Below are 18,191 nucleotides of genomic sequence, written 5' to 3'. Positions count from 1 at the left end.
GCCGACCTCCAAGTCAATTGTGCATTCGTTAGCATTCGCCTGCCTCAACTTAACGACTTAACTGCTTAAACTGTAGATGAAGTGGTGTTGGACGGGTATTTTTTTGTTTGTTTATTATTATTTTTGTTTAGACATTGCTAAATGCACCATCAATTATCAATGTTGAACTGCCTCTATAAAAGTATGGAGAAAAGGGCAAAAGATTCCTCACATTAAAACTATAGATCTGCCATTCAACAAGTGCTCTCTCAGGACAATCTGTGCCTTTTATGAATAATATGATTTTTTTTTTCATTTAAATTCCAGACTAGATTTACCTGCTGTCTCAGTAAAGTTCAAATAACAGAAAAATGATATTTGTGCGTTGATGCCATACTTAGGGTGTGGTGTGTTCAGCATGTTAAGCAAGCATTTTATAAATGTTTAGTTAAGATTAATTGCTTAATTTAAATTTGGCAAGTTAACATAAATATTTTCCTTTGAACTTTGTTTATCTTTCCATCTTGGGAATTAGGCTAATAGACTTGAGAATTCTTCAGTCTTGACAGCAGTTCTTGAACCATCCCATCAATATGTAATACTGATATCCTCCTCATATCAAACTGTACTCTCCACCATTCACTACTGGTCACAAGTTTTAGGACACCCCTGTTTTTCCAGAATTTCATTGAGAATGAACGAGTTCACTACCTCTAGATCGCCACCTGATCATGGTGGGGGAGTCTGAGTAACCAAATGATACCACGAGCTATGTTGTTAGGGGCTTTATGCTCCTGGTAGGTCTCCCTTGGTAAAACAGGTCCTGCGTGAGGGGTCAGACTAAAAGCAGTCCCAAAACCCCGATGAGTGCATAATTAGTATGGATCATGACGGTATGGTGCCCAACCCTGGCACCAGGCCCAGGGTTGGAGCTTGTATGTGAGCGTCTGCTATCAAGATTGTATCTCTGCATTTTGCAGATGATGTTGTCCTGTTGGCCTCACCAAACCTGGACCTTCAGCGCACACTGGCTCGTTTTGCAGCTGAGTGCGACGTATGTGGGATGAGGATTAGCACCTCCAAATCCGAGGCCATGTTCTCAACCACAAACGGGCAGTCTGCTGTCTTCAATTCTTTGCTTACGCTCCCACTTTCACATATGGTCATGAGCTTTATGTCGTGACCGAAAGGACAAGATCCTGGATAAAAGTGGCTGAAATTAGTTTTCTCCGTAGAGTGGCTGGGCACACCCTCAAAGACAGGGTGAGGAGCTCAGTCACCAGAGAGGAGCTTGTAGTAGAGCCGCTGCTCGAGCCACCTCAGCTCTTGGACGCTTCCCTGTGGAGGTGTTCCAGGGTAGTGCCACTGGGTGGAGACCTTGGGGAAGACATAGGACATGCTGGAGGGACTATGCTCTTGGCTGCCCTGGGAACACCTCAGGATGCCTCTGGAAGAGCCTGAAGAGGTGTCTGAGGAGAGGGCATCCCTGCTGAGACTGTTGCCCCCTCAACCTAGCCCCGGATTAGCAATTGAAGATGTACTGTATGTATGTATGTATGTATGTATGTATGTATGTATGTATGTATGTATGTATGTATGTATGTATGTATGTATTTATGTATGTATGTATGTATGTATGTATGTATGTATGTATGTATGTATGTATGTATGTATGTATGTATGTATGTATGTATGTATGTATGTATGTATGTATGTATGTGTATGTGTACGATGGAGTGATGATCCAGTTCCATGTCTCAGTGTACTCTGATAAAGCATAGAGCAAATAAACAATTTTAGTTACAAAAGAAACCATGGAATTAATTTAGGACCCAAAATATCTTTAGAACTTTCGACTCATCAAAGTAGCAAACTTTGGCAGGTATAACAGTTGAACACATTGACAGTTGACATTCTTTCTACTGAGGATGTTAAATATTCAGTTCTTCCCAACTCCGTTGAAGAAGTTCTCATAAATTTGTAGCACTTGTAGGTTGTTTTGCTTTCACTTTTCTGTCCAGTTTATCCCAAACCAGCTTGATGGGATTCAAGTCTGGAGATTGTGTCGGCACACTCCATGTTTTTAAAATGAGCCATCTATTCATTTTTTCTCAAGGTAGTTCTGGTGACGGACACTGTACTGACTGACACCTTGACTTTCTTGACAATTTCTCTGTAGGAAAGACATACATTTTTAAGTGTTAAGTGTTACCATTTTTATAGTAACACATTATTTTCTGCAGTACAAAACTGTTTGAATAATGCTCACAATGGAATGATACCAAAGTGTGTTCTACTTTGGTATGCAGACTGACGGGGTTGTAAGTAATTAAGAAATGTTAGGACTTAGTAGCACAAACTTTCGGGGCTTGCTAAAGCTCCATTGTTGTAGAACTGCTTTAAGCTGCTTTAAGCGCATTTCTTGTTCATCTTTTTGTATAAACTTAAAATGTGCATTATTTTTCAGTTGTTTTTAACCTTTTTTTTTTCTTCATTTTTTACCCCTACTAGTTCACCACTTACCTTTGTACCATTTCAAGCTGTTCAATGGACTTGAAATCCTTTAATTTCTATACAACATGGGAAAAACTGGGGTGCTCTAAAACATTTTATCAGTATTGTGTATGTCACGATATAATTTTGAGCACAATTTCATTATTCAAAGTCCAGATATGTGAATGCAGTACCATCATGAGAACAAGAGCCAAACACTCTCCCCTATAATTGCTAAAGCTTTTTACAAAGCCCTGAAAAGAAGTACCTACTGTTTGAATCTAGTTCTCATGTTCTTTGTGTTGAGAGATTGTGTTCTGTATAGGCACAGAATAATCTACTTTCTGTTATCTGCACTATAACATTCAATACCCGGCATCTCCACCATCCTCTTTCTGTCCCACTCCAATATATCACATAAGCAATCAAATATTTGATATTTCGAATTCTCCTTATCTGATTTCCTATCTTCTTATTTTCCTTTCGGCTTTTCTCTTCAGGGGTTGCCACAGCGAATCAGTTGCCTCCATATAACCCTGTCTTCTGCATCCTCTTCTCTCACACAAACTACCTTCATGTCCTCTTTCACTACATCCATAATCCTCCTCTTTGGTCTTCCTCTAGGCCTCCTGCCTGGCAGTTTAAAACCCAGAATCCTTCTACCAATATATTCACTATCTCTCCTCTGGACATGTCCAAACCATCTCAGTCTGGTCTCTCTGACTTTATCTCCAAAACCTCTAACATGTGCTGTCCCTCTGATGTACTCATTCCTGATCCTATCCTTCCTGGTCACTCCCAAGGAGAACCTCAGCATCTTCATCTCTGCTACCTCCAGCTCTGTCTCCTGTCTTTTCCTCAGTGACACTGTCTCTAGACCAAACAACATCGCTGGTCTCACCACAGTTTTGTACACCTTTCCTTTCATTTTAGCTGAAACTCTTCTATCACACATCACACCTGACACATTTCTCCACCCGTTCCATCCTGCCTGTACACGCTTCTTCACCTCTTTCACACTCTCCAATGCTCTGGACTGTTGATCCTAAGCACTTAAAATCCTCCACCTTCTTGATCTCTTCTCTCTGTAACCTCACTCTTCCACTTGGGTCCCTCTCATTCACACACATGTACTCTGTCTTACTGCGGCTAACCTTCATTCCTCTCCTTTCCAGGACAAACCTCCACCTCTCTAGCTTCTCCTCCACCTGTTCCCTCCTCTCACTACAGATCACAATGTCATCACAACATCATAGTCCATGGAGATTCCTGTTTAACCTCGTCTGTCAGCCTGTTCATCACCATAGCAAAAAAAATGCATTTATTCAGTACTTGTCTGTCTGCCTTTCAGCAGCTACATGCAGGGAGGATCAGGGAGGGGTTTGAAAATACACATACAATGTCTAGGGAACTCAGAGGCATATTCTTGCTCTAGAAATACACTCTTGTTTTTACTTTAACACACCTGAACACAGCTGGTTTCCTAGAAAATATCACAGGAAAAAACATTTATTTGACTCTCTCAGACAATTTGATGTGAAAGAAAACCCACTGGTGCAAAAATCATTTTATACAATAGGTGGCTTATTTAAATTATTTTACATCTAGGAAGCATCCGGTGGGCTTCCACTCATGTATTAAAATGGTAGTCCTAAACTGATCGTCTGGCTTCCTTAAGCTTAAACATGATCAATTAAGTGATATTGGTAGGAAAACACCAATCACTCAAAGTAGTGTAACATTATGACGTTTCCATGTATGCCACGTATATAATGATTGTATTTTACATTGTTTTTTGAAACAGTCAACAAAATTATAATATTGTTGCAAATAATTGTCATATTCAACATTATCACTATTTGCCATTTGTTTAATTAACGAAAACATCCTCCAATTTCAAAGTGTGAGGCTACAGTGATGTTGGCATACTCTGTATGGTGACATACAGTATATTCTAACTACATATTCATGTTTTAGGCCATCAATAAGACGCACATTTATTTTGCTGCTCGCTGTTATGATTACAAAGAAAACTAGTATGTGGAGAATAGTTTACACACAGCCTCAATGTAGTTGTTTCCCTACACCTGAGGAGAAAACACATCTGGCAGCGCACCTGAAACGAGTGGTCAGGTTGGTGTGGAGCCGTGCGCATGCGTACATCGTCCTACGTTGATCGTGATTAATGTAAGGGAGACCCGCAGAGAGGAGCGTGCTTCAGTATAAAGTGTCTGGACCGGACCGAGGAAGGCAGGAAGGAAGCATATCTGCAAGGCGGAGGCGATGGAGGACAAAGAGAAAAGAAAGAAGGATAAAAACTCTAACAAAAGCGACAGAGTCACCCTGAAGAAAGAAATAGGACTCTTGAGCGCTTGTGCTATAATCATTGGTGAGTGTGTGACAGCTTTTGTCTTAAGTGATGTATTTATGAAGCGCGGCTCAGCTTCATTTGGAAGTTAACGTGGTAAATGGTTTGAACGGGGGAAAAAAAAAACTCTTCATGAAGCAGATACTGTTGCTAAGTTGTTTCTAATTTTCAGAGCACAATAGGAGTCAGCCGGTGAATGGTCCCGGATTCTGATTGGGTTCTGGACACTGTAGGACAGTGGTTTTGTTTGTTCTTTAAACGATATGAGAGAATGATTTTGGCATTACCCTGACACGCTCTCGAAGCAGAGTGACTTTTACGCACGGATGGTCCATCTCTGATTTCAGTGTACATGTGTGGAAACTATTGCATCATTCGTGATGATCTGAATGTGTGGACGCCTACGTGGCTTCATCTTCTCATGTTGAAGTTAAATGGCATGCAGAGAAATTACAGAATGTACTATAGTTGCACATGAGGATATAACACACCCAGGTCCAGCGGCTCATTTTTCTGCGTGCTTAACCGGCGTAGTCCAATTGTTGGCTTTTATTTCTCTTATTCCACACGTGTAGGACTTCTCCATTTGGTACAGAAAAGTAATGACGGTCTGTTAAATGCAGGAAGATGTGATGAGTTTCCTGTAAATTATGATGAGCTGTCAATAGTACAACGTAAAAGAAAAAAGAAACCCCACCTGCAGCAGGAATCCCAGGAGTGCTGTTCTGGTTAGACAGCCCTACATGGGATTCCTTCAGCACAGACTACCATCGGATGACATATAGCAAGTATTAACCCCATATTTGTGAAGTCAAGGCAGTTAATAGTATGACATGAATACATCTTTGAGAAAATCTGCTCTTTCTGCCTCATGCTACATAATGCACATTTTTTTGAGTGGGGCAACAGCAATTTTACATTGTACCTTTTTAGAACAAAATGTACTGGATGTCACTGGTAAGTTGAACTGTTTACTCACATAATGTGTGAGCATGCGTACTTCCAGGATGATATGACCGGACTGAATGATGAGAGCATGAAAATGCTGGGTCTGGAAGACTGGATGAATGAGACAAATGAAAACAATTGCCATATATTCTCTACTCTAGTCATTATAAAAGAATTTCAACACTGATGTAAAATATTTGTGACTATAATAATAGTAATAATAATAAAGTAGCATAATGATCAGTGTTACCCATAAACAGTAAAGTGCTGATAGCTATTATGCATGCGCAGAAAATAGTGGTTACTCCATGTAAAACCCATAGCATAGAGTAATCACAAGAAGAGGATGACCCAATAAACTGCTTAAAACATTCCAATTCTACATGAAATATTGAATTAAATTATACAAGTATTATGCAGTCACGTGACCATAAAAACTACTCAGTTGTGCAGAATGCAGCTTTTCAGCTTTTCCTCTCACTTCCTCTCCCTCATCTGGCCCTTCTCTTTTTTTCCTTCCCTATGCTTTGGATAAACTCTGGACTTACTGGAAAAAGTCCTAAAAATGTTTTTTTGCTTGTGCTTCTTAAGTGACATCATGCTCATTTTGGTAAAAGGGAGTTCTCGATTGCCTGGTGGGTCCTACATGTGTACCTACATCCAGGGAATTCTAGATATACAATAAGGTACTTTAAGCTCTTTGTGGTATGTTGGTGCCTGACCGTTAAGGGCTTTCTATGTGAGAAAGATTTTGAATTCTATTCTGGATTTTGCAGAGAGGCCACTATAGGAGTAATATGATCTCTTGTACTAGCTGTGGTCAGAACTGTGCTGCAGCATTCTGAATCAGCTGGATGGTCTTAAGGGATGTATTGGGATGACCTGATAAGACAGAGTTACATTAGGACAGTCTAGAAATAACAAATGCATGGATTTGTGTTTCCTAATGTTTGTGATAGAATGTTCTTGATAATTTTAGCTATTATGGAAGGGAAAGAAATACAGCACTGCGGCGATATGGGTAGCTATGTTGCCTCACAGCAGGAAGGTTCTTTGTTTGATTCCTTTCTCTGTTTAGTATGTTCTCCCTGTGTTTGCGTGGGTTATTTTCAAATCTCTCCAGCTTCTTGTCAACTGCAGAAACTTGCAGCTTAGGTGAAATGGTCTCACCAAATTGTCTATGGGTGTGGGGGGCGGGGGTGCTGTGTGGTTATTTGTCTTTTTTATGGCCCCATGATGACCTGGAATCTTATCCAGGGTGTACCCTGCATTTCACCCATATCCGACTGGCATAGGCTCCAGCAGACCTGTGACCCGCAAGGCGGATAAGCAACAAGACGATTGGGATTGTCTCTTCAAGAAAATAGATGGATAGAAGTGAAAGAAGGTTATCTTATAGATTTATTTTATATGAGGATTAAAGGACCTATCCTTATCCAGCATACATTTCTAGTTCTTCAGGATGATGCTAGGTTTTAAGATAATATTATTCATGGTAGTTATGTTGCTAGATAATGTGTTTCTGTGATGTCCTTGTATATTCACCTTAATTTTGTCTGAGTTAAATGAGAGAAAATTGGATATCATTAAGTTTACGTCATTAAAACATGGGTTAAAGTTGTTGATTAGTTTCAACAGATTCCATTGATGAGTGTAATTGTGTGTCCCCTGTATAACAGTGAAAATTCAGTTTCCTCAATAATATGACATAATTGCAGCACATAAAAGGTGAAGAATATTGGTCCAATTGTGTGGAACCCTGAGGAACTCTGTGATTAATACTGCAGTACATGACGGACTCATTGTTTAAATGTGCAAAATGAAATTGATGAGAAAATATTACTTAAACAAGCTCACTGCAATTCCTTTAATGCCAATTAATTATTTAAGTCTTTGTAATAGTATCTAGTTGTCTATGGTGTCAAACGCAGTATTATATAAACTCCGGATACACATTGAGTCTTACAGCTGGGTTCAAACGTCATGTGTTTGAAGGTAAATTGATAGAATATAAAGCCAGAAGGTGATGACTTTATTTTATAATAGCAAACTCCACCCTTCTGTGAGAAGTTTGTGTGTTTTCTCCGTGTGGGTTTTCCGTCTTACCCCACCTCCAGAAACATACAACTTTGTGAACTGAGCACTATAAATTAATAATAGGTATGAATGAATCAGTATTTGTCTGTTTATGTATAGTAACAATAAGCTGGTGACTTATCCAGGGTGTACCTGCCCTCTGTCCATTGTCAGCTGAGATATGCTCCAGCGTAAATCTGTGACCTGGATTCAGGTAGCGGCTGAAGATGAGACGATCAGTAATCGTCTCGTCTTCAAGAAAATGACTGAAAGTATGAAAGCTCTTGAAGTGATTACTGCTGAGGCTTATTTGAATATTGGGCTCAGCTGACCCATGAATGTAAGCCAGGATACACCGATGACTGCATTTCTTTTGTAGTTTTTGCCTTCTTTCATTTAGATATTGAGTTCGAGGGTTATACAGAGTTCATTTTACCCTAAAGAAAGTAGTGCATCCGTGGGATGCGCTTCAAGAAAAATGTGTGCATCCCAACATAATGTTTATGCATCCCAAAAGTAATAACAGAATATACGGTAGAAGCTTACACAAGGATTGTTTTTGCCAATAGTACAATATAAAAACCAAACTGTTAATTTTAAATTATTTTATTAACAACAAAGTCATAACTGTTTGAGTAAAAAGAAAAAAAAAGTAAAATTATATGTTGGTATTATCAAAATGTTAAAGACTGGTAGTCATTTAATAAAAACAGTTTTAGAAATAAAGATGTGATTTGTTTTTTTTCACTTTGTCTTTTCACTCAATAGTGTTCTTTGCCTTAAATTCATATAGTGTATTCTCTTGTGGACACTGCACCAAGCTGACAGAGCCTTCTCCACACACATTTCAGTAATATCTGTCTCTTGTTCTTAATCAACGCTCTCACTGCAATGAGTAAAACAAGCAGACGTCATGTAACCGTTTAGTTCAATAGACAGCAAAGAGAAGTTACTCAATGTCCAAACTGGTAATTTGATGCCTGAATCACATTTCAAAAAAGATGGTTTAAGTGGGAAAAAAAAAAAAAGTTGAGGAATTCTCATCAAACACTTATTTTGAACATCCCACAGGTGAACAGACTAATTAGGAACAGTTGGGTGCCATGATTGGGTAGAAAAGCAGCTTCCCTGAAATGCTCAGTCATTCACAAACAAGGATGGGTCGAAGGTCACCACTAAGTGAAAAACTGTGAGCAAATTGTCAAACAAAACATTTCTCAAATAAAACATTTCTCAACGAGTTATTGGAATTTAGGGATTTCATCAGTTACGGTCCATAATATCATCAAAAGGTTCAGAGAATCTGGAGAAATTACTGCACACAAGCGGCAACGCCGAAAAACCAATATTGAATGCTCGTGACCTTCGATCCCTCAGGCAATGCTGAATAAAAAACCGGCATCACTGTGTAACTTGGGCTCAGGAACACTTCAAAAAGCCACTGTCAGTAACTACACTTCGCCTGTAAGTGCAACCCAAGATGGACTGATGCAAAGTGGAAAAGTGTTCCATGGTCAGACGAGTCCACATTTCAAATTGTTTTTGGAAAATGTGATTGTCTTGTCCTCCGGACCAAAGAGGAAAAGGACCATCCGGACTCTTATAGGTGCAGTTAAAAATCCAGCATCTGTGATGGTAAGGGGGTATATTAATGTCCAAGGCTTGGGCAACTTACACACTTGTGAAGGCACAATTAATGCTGAAAGGGACACAGGTTTTGGAGCAATATGTGTTGCCATCTAAGCAGCGTCTTTTTCATGGATGCCCCTGCTTATTTCAGAAAGACCATGCCAAGCCACATTCTGCAAGTGTTACAACAGTGTGGCTTCATAGTAAAAGAGTGCAGGTACTAGACTGGTCTGCCTGTAGTCCAGACCTGTCCCCCATTGAAAATGTTTGGTGCATTATGAAGCATAAAATAGAAAAACGGAGACCCTGGACTATTGACCAACTTAAGCTGTACATCAAGCAAGAATGGGAAAGAATTCCTCCTGAAAGGCTTCAAAAATTGGTCTTCTGAGTTTCCAAACATTTATTGAGTGTTGTTAAAAGGAAAGGCGATGTAATACAGTGGTATAAATGCCTCTTTGCCAACTTCTTTGCAATGTGTTGCTTCCATCAAATTCTAAGTTGATGATTATTTGCAAAGGAAAATAAAGTTTCTCAATTCGAACATTAAATATCTTGTCTTTGCAATGTATTCAATTGAATATGAGTTGAAAAGGATTTGCAAATATTGTACTGTGTTTTTATTTTTCGATTTACAGAATGTGTCAACTTTACTGGTATTGGGTTTTATAGTTCACCTTGGTTGCAAGTTTAGATCCTTAAAAATTAATAGTACAAACATGCAGAGTAAAAGTTTTCATTGTTCACATTTGACCACTTCTCAACACTTTCTCATATCAGTCAGTAGGACTCTTATGCGCGCCTACATTCTCCAAACCAAACTAAGGCCCCGTCCACAAAATGACTGATTTTTTGAAAACGCAACTTTTTTGTTGCGTTTTCGCCTTCCGTCCACAAGACAACGCAGATATCCGGAACAAAAACGCAACTTTTTAAAAACGCTGACGTCTTGCCTGCGACGAAAACCTCTGACGTCATATTTATGGGCCGTACGTTGTGACAACAAAACAGAGGATTCCTATTGGATAAAATTTCTCAATACTGCCACCACATGGTTTGGCATGCTTATAGCCGTCTTCGAAAACGCACTACTGCGTTTACGTGTGGACGGAGATTCTTTGAAAACGCTGTCGTGTGGACGCAAATCGTTTTCGATGCGTTTTTTAAAAGTTGCGTTTTCAAAAAAAATCAGTCATGTGGACGGGGCCTTAGTGACAGAGCAATCGCAACATAGGCATTATGTAAGAGCTCTGCATCTCACCACAGCCTCTACAGTCAGATCTGACAGTGATAAATGCTCTGTTCTGACCTCTTCACTTTGTTATTTAAATCTGCTCAATAGAAAGGCTGCAATGGCCTATCTTGAGGAGTTTTAGCAGCTAAAATGTTTCCATTAGACAGAATCCTATGTTTGTGAAGCTCACGCTCACAGTTCTCAAAAAACCAGAATGACATGTTCTGCTTGGACAGCTGCATGTTGCTTACATTCTTATGCAATTGTAGGTGTTTTGTCCTTTCTGTTTGTAGTGATGACATGGTAGTCCTATGTTCTACTTGAGCTCATGACGAATGTTGTATTAGCCTTTACCTCAGCCAAACGAGCCACACTCATATTACGAGCCTCACTGTTCCAATCTGAATGCATTTTTCTTCTGGAATGGCAGCCACACTCAGAAATATACTCTTTATAGGAGTCATCTCCATCAACAATACCAACATATTTTGTAGTTTGCCAGACTTCTCGCGATATCCCTAATGAAATGAATGTGCCAGCGCGAGGGCTGGGGACCGAAGGGTGGCCGGTTCAAAAATCCCCACCCCCCTCCTGGAACAAATATTTGGAGTAGGAACTGGTAGTTGAACCTCCTGAGCACTTCCAAAGTGCCCATCGACCCTGAACAAGTTATATTGGGCACACTAGAGGAGCTGCCCGTCACTCTACCATCATCCTCGTGTGTGTGTGTGTGTGTGTGTGTGTAAACTTGAATAATTTTAGTGATCCATAACACATTTGCTGAACAAAATGCATGAACTGCACATGCAACATTTTTGTGCTTTGTAACAAATACATTAAAGTTGTATGATGTTGCTGCAGGGCTATTTCATTGTATGCTTTTTTCGTATACAAAATTAGATAAGGATATTTGGCAATCTGAGGTAGGCATGAGCCAACCTAACAACATAACTAGACAAAGACAAGAGAGGAAGAATAAAGGATTCACATTCATTCTTGAGGACACCGGAAAAACTTTGGTTCTAATTTTTTTTATTAATTTATGCATCACCCAGCCTGGGTAAGCCTGCTTTACAACTAGACAAATGTAACTGTCGTTGTGTTCCTGCCTGTTTGGCATCGAGAACAGATTCCAGTAAAGAAAACCTCACTGCTGATTTTAGGTTAAGTTTAAATTTCATTGTCTGCTGTTTGCTAAATGAAATTCACTCAAGCAAAAATTAATTCATCTTCATGGTGGTGGTTTTCAGTTTCGATGGATTCCACCATCGCTGGATACTTGGAACTGTATGCCACCACAACATGCCAAGCTCAAAGATGTGGTTTTATTTTGTGCTGGAAAATGCAGGGTTGGTACAGTGAGAAACTTGTGCCAAATTATTTAGGGTACGGAAGATAGAACAAGTAGCATGACGAAACATCTTCATACACAGTGCAAACCTGATCCCTCATGGTAACTGGAGTTTACACATACAGTACATACAATATGAAAGATAGTTGTGCATATTGCTCTCTCCACACTAACACTTAAAACCGACTTTTCTATGCAGTGTAAATAAGATGTAACGGCTTTTATGTTGAAGTTTACTGAAGTTTCTTTCCTGGTCACTTCATGTGTCGTCCAACAGTCCTCTTCTACAATGACACTGAATCGTTATTCTTTAGGTGTACCTGTCCAAGATTAATTTATCTGTTAATGTTGTTTTTAATTTGATAGTAATATATTGTTTTTATTATTTCTTGTGGTTTTTGTGAGTTACTTTTTAATTCTTTTACATATATTAAATTCTTTACATATATTAAATAGAGTATTTTTGTCAATTTTTTAATGTAGCCCAAGAGGGCACAAGCCAGTGTCTTATTGTGCCGGTCCCAAGCCCGGATAAATACAGAGGGTTGTGTCAGGAAGGGCATGTGACATAAAACTTTTTCCAAATCAAATACGCAAATCAAATCTCTGACTTCCATACCGGATCGGTCGAGGCCTTGGTTAACAACGACCTACAGGGTGCCGGTGGAAATTAGACTACAATTGGTTGAAGGAGAGGAGGAAAGTGTGTTCATAGGAAGAGAGAGAAGAGGAACACCAAGAGTATAGGATTGAGAGTAGGGATGTTGAATGTTGGAACTATGACAAGAAAAGGTAAGAGTTGGTTGACATGATGCAGAGGAGGAGGGTAAACATACTGTGTCCAGGGGACCAGGTGGAAAGGTAGCAAAGTTAGAAGTTTAAGAGCAGGGTTCAAGTTGTTCTATCATATTGTAGATGGGAAGAGAAATGGAGTAGGAGTTATATAGAAGGAGGAGTTTGTTGGGAATATCCTGGAGGTAAAAAGAGTGTCAGAGTGATGAGTCTGAAGCTAGAAATTGAAGGTGTGATGTTCAATGTTGTTCGTGGGTATGTTCCACAGGTAGGACGTGAGCTGGAGGAGAAGGAGAAATTCTGGTTGGACTTTGATGAAGAGCTTACCTAGAAGAGAGTTGTCATTGGTGCAGACATCAATGGACATGTTGATGCAGGAAACAGAGCTGTGGTGGAATGTTTGAAATAATCTAATAAAACACACACAGTAAATGCAAATGTGTTAGAGAAATTGACAGTCATAGGGATTATGCGACCTTGGTATTAGGCAGAGTGTTTGCTTTTCGCCCGGGACGTGGTTACCAGAGATCTTGTTAGATAACTGTTTGTTGAAATTGTTTGTCTGCATCATCGATGACACTGTTGGACTTCTCTCAACCTATGTATGATTTGAATCGACAAATATTTTATACTTATGTACCTTGTCCTGTATTAAGAAAACCTCTCTCCACCACATTGGACTTTGATGAAGTGATGTCGAGGATACCTAGAAGTGAGAGAGTTGTCAATGGTGCAGACTCCAATGGACATGTTGGTGCAGGAAACAGGTGAGAAGTGATGGGCAGGTTTGGTATCCAAGAGAGAAATGCAGATGGACAAATGGCAGTCAACTCTGCAAAAAGGATGGAAATGTCTATAGTGAAAGCTTTCTTCAAAAGAGGCAGGAACACAGGGTGACTTATAAGAGTGGAGGTAGGAGCACAAAGGTAGACTACATTCTGTGTAGATGGTGTAATCTGAAGGAGATCAGTTACTGCAGTAGTGGTAGGCGAGAGTGCAGCTGAACAGCATAGTACGGTGGTGGACTCTGGTGGTGAGGAAGATGAAGAGGGCAAAGGCAGAGGAGAGGATGAAATGGTGGAAGCTGAAAAAGGAGGAGTGTTGCATGACTTTTAGGAATGAGTTAAGACAGGCTCTGGGTGGTCAGGAGGTGCTTCCAGATGACTGGACAACTGCAGCTAATGTGATCAGGGAGACAGGTAGGAGAGTACTTGGCGTGTCATCTGGAAGGAAACTAGATAAGGAGACCAGGTGGTGGAATGTATAGGTATAGGAGTTTATACAGAGAAAAAGGTTAGCTAAGAAGTGGGACACTGAGAGGACTGAGGAGAGTAGACAAGAGTACAGTGAGATGCAGTGTAAGGTGAAAGTAGAGGTGGCAAAGGCCTAACAAGGGGGTTATGATGACTTGTATGCTAGGTTGGACAGTAAGGAGGGAGAGACTAATCTAGACTGAGAGAAAGACATGGGAAGTTCGTGCAGCAGGTAAGGGTGATTAAAAATAGGGATGGAAGTGTATTTACAGGCGCTAGTAGTGTGATGGAAGATGGAAAGAGTGCTTTGAAGAGTTGATGAACGAGGAAAATGAGACAGAACAATTACTAGAATAGGTGGCTGTTGTGGACCAGAAAGTAGCAAATATTAGTCAGGATGAAGTGGAGGGTATTGAAGAGGATAAAGAGTGGAAAGGCACTCGGTCCTGATGATATACCTGTGGTGGTATGGAAATGTCTAGGAGAGGTGGCAGTAAAGTTTCTGACTGGGTTGTTCAACAGGATCTTTGATAGTGAGAAGATGCCTCAGGAATGGAGAAGTGTGCTGGTGCCCATTTTTAAGAACAAGGGAAATGTGCAGAGTTGTGGCTACTAGAGACAAGGCCAGAGGGAGCTGCATTGTGTTTTTGTAGATCTGGAGAAAGCTTATTAAAGGGTGCCCAGAAAGGAACTGTGGTATTGTATGAGGAAGTCTGGAGTGGCAGAGAATATACGTTAGAGTGGTGCAGGACATGTATGAAGACTGTAAAACAGTGGTAAGGTGTACTATAGGTGTAACAGACGAGTTCAAGGCAAAAGGAGAAGTAGTTTTTGTCATTTTTTAACCATACTTTATTCCTTTTCATTATTATTTTATATTTTTACAGATTGGTTGGTAGTTTCAGTTTTTGTTCTTTTAGTAGCATTAATCTCACATGTATTACACATGTGTTATTGTAATCTACACATTTTTTTTGCAATATATTTTATCTTTAGACCACATTGCTTATCACTTAAACTACATTATAGTAAAATCATGGTTGCTTGCATCTTTCCACCAGAAATGAAATGGTAAATGACCTTCGTTTTTTTTGCTTGCAACATACAATGTATCTTACTTCGAAACCTGAAAGACATCATTGTTCCTTACTCCACATATAGGCACAATGTTGATTATAGGTCATTGAAGTTAATCCCGAAGGATTTTTTTGGAATGCTGTTTTAAATTCAGTGCCTTAAAACGTTTGTAAACGGATATCCGAATAATCAGGATACATGTGTGAAACTTTTTTTAAATTTTTTTTATTTTACATTTGAATTAGTTTAATTGTCCAGGAACCATCACCTTATCGTGGTGGAGAGGTTTGTGTGCCCTAAGGATCCTGGGAGCTATGTTGTCCGGAGTCTTGTACTCCTGGTAGGGTCACCCAAAGCAAACAGGTCTCAGGTGAAGGGCCAGGCAAAGAATGGTTCCAGAAGATCCCATGAAAAACAGAAAAATGAAAAATATGACCCTGCCCGGTGGAAGCCCAGGGCCCACGTCTGGAGCCAGGCCTGGACGGAGGGCCCGTCAGCGAGCGCCTGGTGACCGGGTCTGCCACGGGCCCGGCCAGGCTCAGCCCGAAAAGGCAACGTGGACTCTTCCCACCCCAGAGGACCCACCACCCACAGGGCAGACCGATAGAGTCGGCATTGAACCTGAATGGTCGATTTTCAAAGCTTCCATTGCTGAAACTGCAGCTGAGAGCTGTGGTCTCAAGGTCTTGGGTGCCTCAAGGGGCGGTAACCCTCGAACACCGTGGTGGACCCCGGTGGTCAGGGAAGCCGTCCGACTGAAGAAGGAGGCCTTCAGGGGCATGTTGTCCCTGGGCACTCCTGAAGCAGTTGCAGAGTACCGACTGGTCAAAAGGACTGCAGCCTCGGCTGTGATAGAGGCAAAACGGAGGGTTTGGGACGAGTTCGGAGAGGCCATGGAGAAGGACTATCGGACGGCACCAAAGTTGTTCTGGAGGACTGTCTTACATCTCAGGAGGGGGAAACGGGGGACCATCCAAGCTGTATACGGCAAGGATGGGACACTTACCAGAGACATCGACTGAGGAGGTTGTCGGTCGGTGGAAGGAACACTTTGAGGAACTCCTGAATCCAACTACCCCAACTGACCCGTCCTCTGTTGCAGAGCTGGAGGATGATGGGGGATTCCAGTCAATCTCTCAGGGCAAAGTCACCAAGGTAGTTCAACTTCACGGTGGCAAAGCCCCGGGTGTTGATGAGATTCGCCCGGAAATGCTGAAGGCTCTGGGCGTTGAGGGGCTGTCATGGATGACACGCCTCTTTAACATTGCGTGGAAGTCTGGGACAGCACCGAAAGTGGCAAACTGGGGTGGTGGTTCCTCTTTTTAAAAAGGGGGACCAGAGGGTGTGTGCCAACTACAGGGGCATCACACTCCTCAGCCTCCCTGTGAAAGTCTACTCCAAGGTGCTGGAGAGGAGGGTCCGGCCGATTGTCGAACCTCAGATTGAGGAGGAACAATGTGGGTTCCGTCCTGGTTGTGGAACAACGGACCAGCTCTGTACTCTCGTAGGGATCGTAGAGGGGACATGGGAGTATGCCCATCCATTCTACATGTGTTTTGTAGACTTGGAGAAGGCATACGATCGGGTCCCCAGGGATATGCTGTGGGAAGTACTGCGGGAGTATGGGGTGAGGGGGCCTCTCCTCAGGGCCATCCAATCCCTGTACGCCCAAAGTGAGAGCTGGTTCGGGTTCTCAGCAGTAAGTCGGACTTGTTCTGAGTAGCTGTTGGCCTTCGCCAGGGCTGCGCTTTATCACCAATTCTGTTCGTGATTTTCATGGACAGGATATCGAGGCTTTGTAGCTGTGAAGGAGTTAAGGTATCTTGGGGTCCTGTTCACGAGTGAGGGAACAATGGAGCGTGAGATTGGACGGAGAATTGGGGCAGCAGGAGCGGTATTGCAGTCGCTTTACCGCACTGTTGTCACAAAGAGGGAGCTAAGCCGAGAGGCAAAGCTCTCCGTCTACCGTTCAATCTTTGTCCCTACCCTCACCTGTGGTCATGAGCGATGGGTCATGACCGAAAGAACGAGATCGTGGATACAAGCGGCTGAAATGGGCTTTCTCAGGTGGATAGCTGGTGTCTGGTGAGCTGGTGAGAAAAACTGCTGTTTGCGAGGGGCTCAGAGTAGAGCCGCTGCTCCTTCGCGTGGAAAGGAGTCAGTTGAGGTGGTTTGGGCATCTGGTGCGGATGCCTCCAGAACGCCTCCCTAGGGAGGTGTTTCTGGCACGTCCAGCTGGGAGGAGACCTGCAGACCTAGGACCAGGTGGAGGGATTACATCTCAACACTGGCCTGGGAACGCCTTGGGATCCCCCAGTCAGAGCTGGTGGATGTGGCCGGGGAAAGGGAAATTTGGGGCTCCCTGTTGAAGCTGCTGCCTCCACAACCCGATTCCGGATAAGCGGTGGAAGATGGATGGACGGATGGATGGATAGTTTAATTGTAGATTAAAATTTCCAGCAAGCTTGACTGAATAATAATAACCTTTCTCTTCTAAATAGGAAACATCATTGGCTCTGGGATATTTATTTCACCTAAAGGAGTGTTGGAACATGCTGGCTCAGTGGGACTGTCACTCATCGTCTGGGTCTGTGGAGGGGGAATTTGTGTCCTCGGGTCCATGTGCTATGCTGAATTGGGTGTCACTATCCCCAAGTCTGGTGGAGACTATTCCTATGTGACAGAAATCTTTGGAGGGCTGGTGGGGTAAGTATTGTTTTGTAAGTGATCTTTCATATTTCCACCCAATATTCTAGTAAACAAGATATCACATAGAGTTTCTCCATTGCTCTTTGCACGATATGCAATCCATGATCTGACCGATCAATTTATTAAAAATTAAATTTGTTTTTTGCCTTTATTTTTTATATAGTTTACTACTATTTCTGTTTCTATCAAATTCTATTTTCTCACATGTCTGTAAGATAGGATGAACTCCCAAATTTTCCTTGTGATCAATTAAAAGCATTTGTCTATATCTGTCTAATGGCA

At 41.5% G+C, this 18,191-nt stretch overlaps 1 protein-coding gene across 2 annotated transcripts in view; it reads left to right on the top strand.

The window, feature by feature from the left end:
• The first annotated feature begins 4,660 nt into the window (after positions 1-4,660).
• slc7a10a (solute carrier family 7 member 10a) overlaps positions 4,661-18,191 on the top strand; it is a 44,918-nt gene continuing 31,387 nt past the window's right edge. Inside the window, exons 1-2 of one of the 2 annotated variants that reach the window (XM_068311720.1) lie at positions 4,661-4,861; positions 17,702-17,906. In XM_068311720.1, the coding sequence (XP_068167821.1) occupies positions 4,756-4,861; positions 17,702-17,906 (311 nt within the window). In that variant the 5' untranslated portion in view covers positions 4,661-4,755. The remainder of the gene's footprint in view (positions 4,862-17,701; positions 17,907-18,191) is intronic. The other variant, XM_068311711.1, reaches the window with a different exon arrangement.

The sequence above is a fragment of the Antennarius striatus genome, chromosome 1 (assembly GCF_040054535.1).
Source record: "Antennarius striatus isolate MH-2024 chromosome 1, ASM4005453v1, whole genome shotgun sequence".
NCBI lineage: Eukaryota > Metazoa > Chordata > Actinopteri > Lophiiformes > Antennariidae > Antennarius > Antennarius striatus.
This window is presented reverse-complemented; position numbering and strand designations above follow the sequence as displayed.